Source organism: Benincasa hispida, chromosome 10 (assembly GCF_027475165.1).
Source record: "Benincasa hispida cultivar pf3 chromosome 10, pf3_genome.v1.1, whole genome shotgun sequence".
NCBI classification, from domain to species: domain Eukaryota; kingdom Viridiplantae; phylum Streptophyta; class Magnoliopsida; order Cucurbitales; family Cucurbitaceae; genus Benincasa; species Benincasa hispida.
The window spans coordinates 15,217,235-15,228,143 of NC_143487.1; the positions used below are offsets into that span (position 1 = coordinate 15,217,235).

At 35.5% G+C, this 10,909-nt stretch overlaps 2 protein-coding genes across 5 annotated transcripts; one reads left to right on the forward strand and one right to left on the reverse strand.

Annotated features, from left to right (window-relative positions):
* Positions 1–4,617: 4,617 nt before the first annotated feature.
* JOSL (JOSEPHIN-like protein) lies at positions 4,618–7,968 on the forward strand. Of its 4 annotated transcripts, none has more exons than XM_090305764.1 (5): positions 4,618–4,870; positions 4,957–5,087; positions 5,366–6,295; positions 7,157–7,239; positions 7,355–7,968. In XM_090305764.1, exons 2-3 carry the CDS (start codon positions 5,004–5,006, stop codon positions 5,834–5,836), a joined length of 555 nt encoding a protein of 184 aa, XP_090161890.1. In that variant the 5' UTR covers positions 4,618–4,870; positions 4,957–5,003; the 3' UTR covers positions 5,837–6,295; positions 7,157–7,239; positions 7,355–7,968. The 4 variants fall into 4 exon arrangements, with proteins under 4 accessions (XP_090161890.1, XP_090161891.1, XP_038902688.1 ...); XM_090305765.1 differs by having other exon boundaries at positions 7,172–7,239; XM_039046760.2 differs by having other exon boundaries at positions 5,366–6,276.
* Positions 7,969–9,334: 1,366 nt separating this feature from the next.
* LOC120088545 (thylakoid soluble phosphoprotein) lies at positions 9,335–9,966 on the reverse strand. Its single transcript, XM_039045932.2, has one exon. It carries the CDS (start codon positions 9,763–9,765, stop codon positions 9,475–9,477), a length of 291 nt encoding a protein of 96 aa, XP_038901860.1. The 5' UTR covers positions 9,766–9,966; the 3' UTR covers positions 9,335–9,474.
* Positions 9,967–10,909: the final 943 nt, after the last annotated feature.

A 10,909-nucleotide genomic window follows, 5' to 3' on the forward strand; every position in this document is an offset into this window, starting at 1 on the left:
TTTCATTAACTATAGAGAATGAATGAATTCCTTCTTGTGTAGCTATGTTCCCAACTCTCCAATCAGAAAAATCATCAAAATGGTAGGCATTTTGAGTCAGCGAAACAAGCCACTTTCATCCATGTAAATCAAAAGACCACCTTCATAGGCATAAGCTCACAACTTACTCAAGGTTCAGGTCAAGTCATCTATGGTCATCCTGGTGAAATGCAAGTCTTTTCTAGTAACAGTGTTATATAGAGAGATTATTCATTTCGTATCATAGTCTTATATAAACTCTTTGTATAAAATATCCCTGTTGACATGTCTCCACATGAATGATCAAGATTAGATCATTTGCAACACTTTACAACAATTGTAACAACTACAAAGCGAGCAATATTCGTAATGTCACTAGGATAAGACACCCAATGTTATCTATCTACTATAGATCATTTAGGTTTTCACTTAAACATGATCCATCTATATGTCTCTACATACATATTTAAGTTACAAAAGATAATCCTGGATCTTAGTTTATTGGTTTTTGTGGGTTAATGTAACTAAATGTCAAATAAAATACCTCATATTTTCTTAGATAAATAAAGTGTTTGTACAATACAATTACAAACTACAAGACCCACGAGATTTAGAACATCAACCCCAATAGGTGGCGCTAGTAGTTGTGGTGGTGGTGGTGTCCGAGTAGATGGTGGTGGTAGTGTTCAGGTCGATAGTGGTAATGGTATCCAGGTCGATGGTGGTGTGGTGTCGGGGTCGATGGTGGTAGTGGTGGTTGTGTCCAGGTCGATGGCAGTGGTGGTAGTTCTGGTGGTAATAGTGAAGGACCGATCCCACACAAAAGTTATATTAATCGATTGATGAAAATAATTGAATAACATAACTCACCATTATATACATACCTGGTAGAATGATCGTAGTAGATCAACAAAGGTTTGCAACTGTGATTTCACATCGCGTATATCAAACTTCATCTCCTCCAAGGTAGTCGCGACTCTTGCAACTTGTTCATCTAGTGACAGACTATAGTCACCACGTTATACCCTTCTTCTTCTCGTTAACAAACCAAGGTCTAAGTCACAATGCTCCCAATCTTCACCATTCATATGATCGGGATCGATCAAACGGGGTTTTTCTATCTCTAACACATCCAGACTATGTGTATATTGCACAATAGGGGTTCTTCCATCTCCAATGTAATGATCTTCATCCTTATCGTCCATATTATCGGGATTGGGGCAGCTTGCGCCTGACTCAAACGACATTCTTTCGTCTTTTGTGAGATCCACATGCCCAACCTTATCCTCCACTTGGGTATCTCTATATTGTATCTCATAGTCAGACAAGTAAAAGACCGTGATGATAACCGTCTACATTACGCATGACGTAATGATTTATTGAGCAAATACATACAATATAATAAAAAAAAATAGTAAGTTATTAGAAGAATTGTTAGTTACTCATAGTAGGAAAGTTGAATACATCTTTCTGTAATATTTTGTTGAGCAGCGAGTATGAATATGCCCAAAGCAGGAATTGAGGCACCGCACTATCGTTCAGTCGAATTGCAACTGTCTCGGCTATTGTGGATATTGTCTCATATGCCCACACCTAACATAGAGTTTTAGTTAGTTATCATTAAAGTCAACACAATGTTATATGACGTGTATGTAACATAATCTTTTTAGTTACCTGGAATGCATGAGGAAAGCCAGGTAGACTATACCTGAACATATAATTCTTATTCAATAGTGTCTTATGCTTGTATACACCGGCCTTATCCTTCAAGGCTCTCTAAAGGCCACCAATGGTCCTCTCCCCTAAAATCTCCTTCCAATCTAGACCGTTGAAGTGTTCCAAGTGTCGCACCCTATCGAGCAAAGACTTGTCAATGCTTCTCTTCGTATTTTCCTTGCCTAACAAACCCATTTCAAACAAATATACAAGACTGACATTTACCACATATAGGTCATTTACAAATTGTAGCTCCTTATAAAGCTTTTTTAAGGTGGTTAGATGAATATCCGTCGCTTGTAGATTACGGAAGTACTTCATCTGCAATGACTTCGTCATTTCAATATTCTCCTCAACTTGCACAAGTGATCACCACAGTCCTGTCACCAATAGGAATTCATCCTTCGAAAAATTCACATTGTGTCCTTTCAATCTAAAACTCATAGACTCATCACCCCTATTTTCACCTACCTCTCTCAATAGAATAGGATGGACTGGCAGGCTGTTGAAGACTATATCCATATCCACAAACCTTCCACATACATTCCTCTTAAACAAATGAAGTTGTGTATCAGTAAGCTTTTCCTTGGTTGTCCAGTTGACAACCTCAATATGAGATGATAAGCTCATAGCTTGGTCGCAAAAACAGTCTTTAACATCAATCTTGTATCTATCCATCGAATACTGCAAGGAAACAACACATTCAAATACTAGGAAAATCAAATTAACACACCTAGCTAAAAAGAAATCTCATTGAAATTTTCTTGATAAACTCTCTCGATTCTCGTACTCGGTATCAGTTCCCATACTTAATTCTCATATTCGATTTTCTCAAACGATTCCCATGCTCAATTCTCTCAAATAATTCTCATGCTCGATTCTCTTGCTCGATTTTTATTAATGATTCTCTCAAATGATTCTCATGCTCGATTCTCTCGTTCGATTTTCTCTATCGCTTCTCTCAAACGATTCTTGTGTTCGATCTGCATCCTTGGTTTTCATGTTTGGTTCTCAATATCGCCCTCTGAAAAATCCTACATTTACCATATCATTCATCCCCATAGTCGACATTCTTCCTAAACCTAATAGCCACCCTAGCCCCTAATCCCCAAAGTAACACATGCACAAAAATCCAAAACAACAATCCAAAATAACAAACAACAAAAGAAGAAAATGAAAATGATACCTTTCGAATTGAGCGACGAAATATGATATTTTGTAAGTCGTTAGAGGCGCGAGGAATGTGGGAAGAATGTCGTGTCTCTGAAGATTTTGTAGATCATTCGATGGGTGTGAGGATGATAATGACCAATGGAGTGAGAAGCTTCAGAGACACGACTTTCGGTATCAAAAATTTCAAATTTAGTCAAGATAGTGGGTTTCCTGGCGAGGATTAGGATCAAGAAGGAGTATCAAGAACGAGAATCGAGACCGATTTTAATTATCTGACGTGGATCGGGATCGGGATCGGGGAGCGAGGACATGGAACGAGGAACAGGATCAGGAGACGTGAAGTTAGACTGCTGATTGGGATCAGAGATCAATATGAGAGAACGAAGAACGAGATCGAGAATTGAGACTGGAACGCAGGGGGGCCAATCAAGCGCATTTTCAGGTATAATTGGGTAATTTCACAGGCGAACGATGTAAGCAAAAGATAAATTTCAACGAATTCCTCGACATGGGCCATTTTTAAGTTGGACCCCCAAAAGGAGCCATCCGTACAAAAACCCCCAAACTTAGAGGAAAATTACTAAAACTTTTGGGTATTAAAAGTCAAATATCTTATAAATTTTTATTAAATATATGGGAATGAAGAGCACATTTTTTTTTTTTAAAAAAAAGGACGAATGATCATTTAGCTAGAATAGAACGAAGATGAATAGAGAGGTATAATCCCTTTTTTTTGGGGGGTTAGCGATTTGAATTTTCACTCTATTCACCTATTATTTTAAATTAAAATAATTGAACTCAAATGGAAAAATATCTTTCTTGATCAAAGAACAGCCTTGAGAGTTAAAATTTATATCCTCTTTCGAAACCTTTATTGAATCTAGTAGTTAAAATTTATCTTGGATATTTCTTATTTTCAACTAAATTGAGTAATATGATTTCTCATCCAACTCTAGTCGTTGAGAAAGTCTTCGTTTGGAGGTTATTCGTCATTTTAATCAGATTGATGTAAATCACATTGGGTTTATGATCATCATGAATGAAAATTTTCATATCATTGCTTATATTGGATGTTCAAAATTTTGATGCATTAAACAATCGCGAAATGTTGTTCCTAGTATATTAGTTCATTGGGCGATAATGTTTATGGCTTGTTCTGCTTGTTGCCGGTATGATTTTCTTCTTCAAATTTATTAACTTGTTAATGATGATAGACATTTTATTGATTCTTGTAAATTAAAATTGTACTTCAAGAAAAAACTAGTTTATTAATGTTAGTTTCAAATTTTCAACTACAACACTTAATGATTTTATACTTTTCTTTTAGTAATAATTTAATGGAAAGATATCAATTTATATCCTTAAATTTTAGAGATTATATCAATTTAAATACTAAGTTAAATTTTGTATCACTTTAAACTCTAAATTTTTTTAAACCTTAACATAATAATTGTACCAATTTAGACACGGACTTTCATAAGTATAATAATTTAAACCATAAACTTTGATGAATGTATTTAAACTCCGAACTTTCTATATCCAAATAAAATATAATGAAAGGTTTAGATTGATACATTTGAAAGTTAAAGATTTAAATTAATATACTTATAAAAATTCAAAGTTTAAATTGATACAACGTTTCAGAGTATAAATGTCCTTACCTAATTAAAAAAAATGTAAGAAAGTGATTTTTGTTTTCTTTGTATTTTTACTATTCATTTTGCTAAATAATATAATAATTGGGGGAAAAATCGGAAGAGATCCCGCCGAATGTAATAGCAAGTTCCGAAACGCAGAGACGACCCGATTTCTTCGGAGTCGAAATCCATCACCGCCCTCTTGACCGAAGTTCGTGGCGGCGCATTCCCTCTCCGTGGCGAAGGTACTCCGTCGGTGATATATGATTCAGAGATCGCTTCCATCTCCGACGATTCTTGAAGTCTTGCATTCGAAACGAGTTCAGGTTTGCCGGTTTTGATGTCTAATGCCACAGTTCTAATTCTGAACCTAAATTCAGAGATTTCAGGGTTATTCTTGCTTCTCATATAGGATTTTTCGAGATTTCGTACTGAGGATTTAGATCTAGAACTTAGACGATGGCGAGCGAGGATTGCCGAGTTTATCACGAGAGACAAAAGCTACAGTTCTGTCTCTTGCACGCTCTCAATAACCTATTTCAGGTATCTTTTCATCCTCAAGCCTCTGACTGTGGAAGTTTTCCAACCGTTTTCTTATTGACTGATATTGAAAAGTCGTTCAACCTTGAAATTTATTATTTGCTTTGTAATTAAGATGCTGATTAACGGAATTATACTGTTTCTCATCATTAAGAAAGAACTATGGCACATAGGATTTCAGAATTCGAACTTATCATCTCACTGTTTCACGATTTGTTGCATTATTTATGTATTTCCATGTCTTTATCTTCTAGTAGCATCATAAATATCTTTTCTAACAGGAAAAGGATGCATTTACTCGAGCAAACTTAAATGCAATTGCTGAAAAGCTGGTGCTTGATGAGCCAAACGAAGAACGTTGGACGCCATTATCATTTGTCTTTAAGCCTCATCACAACACAGTAACTGGAAATTATGACATAAATGTCCTAATTTCAGCTCTGGAAGAGAAGGGGAAGATTGTAGTGTGGCATGACCATCGGAATGGAGCTTCTTCAATCGATTTGGATGGACCTGAGGATACTCATAAACTTATGGGAATTGTACTTAACGTCTCAGTTAGAAGGTTTGGTGGCATTTGGAAAAGTAGGCACTGGGTTGCTCTGAGAAAGATCAACGGATTATGGTATAATTTGGACAGTGATCTGCCTGCTCCTCATCCGTTTAAGGACACTGATGAAGTAAGACAATTTTTGGATCATGTGATCGGTAACAATGGAGAAATTTTGCTTATTATGAATGACAGGAACTAAATCTTTTCCGTTGGATACTTATGTCTGTGCTGGAATCAAATGTAAAATAAGAACTATAGCTGGGATTGCGTTGGTTGTTTATCTGCGACATAATTCGCATACTGAAATCTACTTGGTTTGAGTTAATATTTCTGATTATTTCATATTGCTGATAAAGATGGTAAACAATTTGAAGTGAAAAGCAACAAGAAACGGTTCATGTCTAGAATCAAACCTGAGTATTTTGCACCTAAAAGCGACATGAAAGACTATTATCTGATGATGGGTACCCTGAACGAATTCTGAATTTGCTTAGCTGCTGGTAGAACCGCTATCAGACGAAACCTTGCCCGGTATTACAGAGAAAATCTGTTTGTTATGTTTAAAAAAGACTCAATACTAAGGCCATAGAATGCCTCACCAACAAACTCTACTGGTTAAGGGCTCTACCAGCATCAGAGGTTAGCTTCAACTCTTACTGTGAGTTCTGACCAAAAGTTTATGTTATCATCACTCATACACCATTATCATCATTGCTAAGAACAAACGCAGTCTTTTTGTCTGATGAAAGCCTATATTATATATTTTAATAAGAAGTATGATGCATCACCACCAAAGAATGCTTCCGAAAGGTTTGTTAAAATAAGAACAACTTTACGTACTAAGTAGATGTATTGCCCTATAATTCTCTGCTCAAAGTCCTTTCTTCTTAAATGGACATCTAAGCTTCAGAAATTCCCCTTTTCCCTTTATCTGAAACGCGAATCTTTTGAGCCTTTCATCATTTTCTTTTTCTCTGTCTGCCCCTTATTTAATATTGACTTTGCCTCCTTTGTGATTCGTAAGTCGCTTTCCACTATTGCTTCTGTTCCAAACTAGTGAATGTTGGAGAGAATTGTTTTCTCTGAAAAAGAAAATGAGAAGAAGAAAAAGAATATGGAAAAGATGGACAAAAAAAAGTCTGAATTCCTAAGCATATTCTCTCTCCTAAAGTTTCACATTTAAAGTGATTTATAGTAGTCAATCTACCTTACTAGATATATTCAATAGTTTTAACATTGCCAGCAATTTAGTCCACTAAAATGCAATAGAGAGGACGAAATGATTATTGCTATATTTATGGTTTTGTTTATTATTTGATGTCAAATTGTTGATTTCTACCATTTCTGTACCTACTTCATGCGTGCAAAACTTCCTTTATTCTCTGTTTATCTTGACATCCGCATAAAGTTCATTATGTCTCTGGCTGTTGGATCAAATATTTCACGGTTGAGATTGTATGATTAATAAAGTGTTAGGCAATATATTGAATGACCCTCACTTTCGTTCGTTACTTGATAGAGATTTAATACACAGAAACGATAGAGCCTTCTTGGGTTTGCTTGAGAAACGCTTAGTGGGCAGGCTGCATTTTTCAGCTGTGTGTACGTCTCTTTTCCCAATCTCTTTTGCTCCTTTCCACAAGATTTGGTATTTCAATTCATCTTAATCTCTCTCTCTTTCTCTCGTTACCTTATTTGAACAAAATCTGTTCTATAGGTTATACAACTGTATCCTTGAGTTCTCTCTTCATCTCGCTCTTGTCTCGGACCTTTCTTCTGATTCTATGACGACAACATTGGAGATTGATAAACAGAACTCGTCAAGCAACAAAACTGAAAGAGGCAGAGGGGCTTTCCAGAAGTGCAGATTTCGTTCCCCAAAATCGCTTAAAGGGCTGCAATTCTCTCCACTGAGCTTCCTAAAGTGCCTAGCCGATAGAGTGGCCCGAGCTTTGCATTTGATGGCCATGAAGAGAAGGCCCTGCCACAAACAACCCGCTCCAGCCGTGCCTGTCGTGAGTTCAAAGCCGATCCAGGCATCCGCCATCGATTCACATAGAACAGAGGCTGTGGAGGACTGCATCAAGTACATCAACGCGTCCACTTGACTCTCACACCAATTCTTGTAAGATTTTCTCCTGAAAATGCGTATATAATGTTGTGTCTTTGTGGGTTTTAATGTCTGATATCATTGTTGGGGACTATGAATCATGATGCAATGTTCTTCTTTAGATGAAAAAATTGGGGGTCAGTAGGTGGGATAAGCCTATCATATATATAATATTTGTTAAAGAAGATCTATTGCGGAATGGAAAAAACGTCCTTCACCAATCAGTTTCAAATTTCCATTACTTTCTTTGTGTGTCATTTTGTTAATCTTCATTACATGATAGTAGAAAATTTTACTTTTTTTTGTTAGTGGGTCCATTTAAATCCTCCTTTGGTGAAACCCATTTTCTTTTATTCAAAAATAAAATTAATAGGAGTTAGGACTGTTGGTTCGTAATAAAGGGAAATTTTGGCCAATATTTTAACTAAACCAAACAAAATTGAACAAATTGTTTTATGGGAAATTATTTTAAATGGCAAAACTCTTGAAAATATTTACAAATAATAGTAATATATTACAATCTATCCGCGATAGACCGTAATACACTACTATTTCTATTTGTGTTTATATAGATACAGGTAGTAGTCTATCGTAGTCTATTGTAGATAAATAATGAAATTTTGCTATATTTGTAAATATTTTGGTTCATTTTTTTTATTTGAAAATAACCATTGTTTTATTCTTCCAACAAGTAAATTTTAGGATAATTACAAATTTGTGTATCAACATATTTAAAGAATTGCAAATATATAAAAATATATTGATAATAGACTCATGTTGGTTATCATTGATAGATTATGAAAGTTAGATCTAAATTTTTCTATATTTACAATTTTCTATTGTATTGTACTATATTTGTCGATATTTTGGGCTTAATTATTATATTTGCAATTGTCGTTAGTCAAATTTAGTTATGTTTGAAAGTTTCTTTTTATCAAAGTTGGTTAGATAATAATAACTTTTGAAACACTTGAAATTTTAGAGTATTAATCGAGATTAAAAAAAATTTCCCATTTTTTGAAAAAGTAAACTAACGGCATAAACTATTTTTAGCGGGATATTAACTTACTTTTTTTTAAATTAAAAATAAAAAAAAAAAAAAAAAAAAAAACAAAGATCAATATCCATAGTTGGATGGATCAATTAATAATCATCATACAAAAGTTTGTATTCTTTTTCACATCAAAAGATGGGGAAAAATGGAAGTTATATGATATTATGTGGGTCATATTAAAAAAAACTCTTATATTATTAAGCACAATTTAGAGTAATGTAATAATAGAAAACAAGGAAGGGGAGACAAACAACAACGCAAAGACTACTATTATTAGTATCATTATTAAGTAAACACAAGCATATCAAGCTCAATAATTCAAAAAGTCTTAATAATCCAACAAGGAAAAAATCAATAAAACATTCGAGTAAAAACCTTTTGGTAAATCAATCCATCTCACTATAGCAACAAAATTTTGGTTATTTTGTTGTTGGATCGGTTAAAAAAAAACCGACATCATATGAGCAGCAAGATCTTTGTCATATCAATTGATTGAACAAAAATAAAAAAAATGAACTAATTATCAACCATAATTAATAATGTAACGATAGTATTGAAGAATAATCAATCAGAGAGCAACAGAGAGGCAACAAAGACAATGGCCTGAAATTGCAAAAGTTTTTTCAATACAAAGAAATTATATATGAGTGAAATGACATCGCCGCCGCTACTGTCAGTCTTTCTTGGCAAAGAGACCACCAAAGCCGCCGCCGTTCTTCTTCGGAGGAACTTGGACGGAATTCTTCCGGCCACCACGGACGGTGCCACTGCCGTTGCCGGCGGCGGCCTTGCCCTCGACCTTTTGAAGAACAGGGTCGGTTTCGAGAAGCTGATCCTTATTCAAGCTTCCGATGATCCAATCAAGAAGGCCCTGTTCCTTCTTGCTTTCGCCGGCGCCCTTCGCCGCCGTGGCTGCGAACACCCGTACGGCGGCCGGAGAAAATGCGATTGGAAGAGAGGCCATAATGTACTTTAATTTCTTTATTGGTTTTTGTTTTGAATAGGAAAAATGAAATGGGAAGAGGATATTTGGGTAAAATAAGAGGCGATGGAGTGTTGAGAAGCGCGAGCTCACCACAGGCGTCTTATCCCTTTGATTCAGAGTCCTCAATTTTTCTTCTTTTTTCTTTTTGTACGTTTTATGATTAATCCGCACCAGACTTGGCTGCCAATTCGACACGTCGGTTTGTCTGTAGCTTTCTACAATGGGTCCATGGGCCGAGACAGCTATTGGGCCGGCCCATCGAGATTTGAGTAATGGATTTCCAACGTATGCTAATTAGAGAATTTGTGCAACATGCCCAAAACAGAATATCCGATTCAAAATAAGGCTGATATGAATAATAGCAGTTTTTCAAGTTTTATTTAGAAAAATAGCAAAAAGGTTTTAAAATGGTAAGAATAGCAAAAAAATTTTATATAATAGAATATACAAATTAGTAAATGACAAAACTACCCTAAAAACAACCAAATTCAATACAAACAAAAATGCAAAGATACACTGCTTCGAAAACAACTCGAGTACCGCAATTACACCCTATCTAAATATTTTAGAAACAAAAATTAAAAAACATCCAATATGACCCTTAACGCTTCCTACTGCCTATAAAACGTGTGTACGCGAGGGAAGCCAACGACCAGGCGGCAAGGGTCATTAGAAACTTCTGGATATTCACAACGATGGGCTTCCTCCAAGGTGAGAAATAGTATAGTTAATTGTACCAATGAAATTGTTGTTGGCAAGTGAGTATTTGAAAGAATTGCAATCTCAGTTGCAACCTCAGGACAATGTGCCTCTTGAAAATCATATCATGTTTAACACCAAACCAGTGGTAGAGAATTTCTTCATCTTTATTCCATGTGATCAGCTTGCCCATAGGATCTTAAAATCCAACTTTAAACACTATCAATCCCAGAATATCATTGTTGAAAACAATGTTCAAAGTAAAAACAAAAGTAAGAAACATATGTGCGAGCGACCAAGGTCAACGACCTAGCGAGGGTGGTTGTCAAAAGCTAGCTAAAATGATGGAATTCAATAAAGGGTTGTTGAACCAACGATCACAGACGTAAGATTGAGAATGAGACATCAAGAGATTTTGGGGGCG

Coding starts and splice junctions, on each gene's coding strand:
- JOSL (XM_090305764.1), top strand. CDS start 5,004: ATGGCGAGCGAGGATTGCCGAGTTTATCACGAGAGACAAAAGCTACAG. Junction 5,088..5,365: donor CTCTCAATAACCTATTTCAG/GTATCTTTTCAT, acceptor CTTTTCTAACAG/GAAAAGGATGCATTTACTCG.
- LOC120088545 (XM_039045932.2), bottom strand. CDS start 9,765: ATGGCCTCTCTTCCAATCGCATTTTCTCCGGCCGCCGTACGGGTGTTC.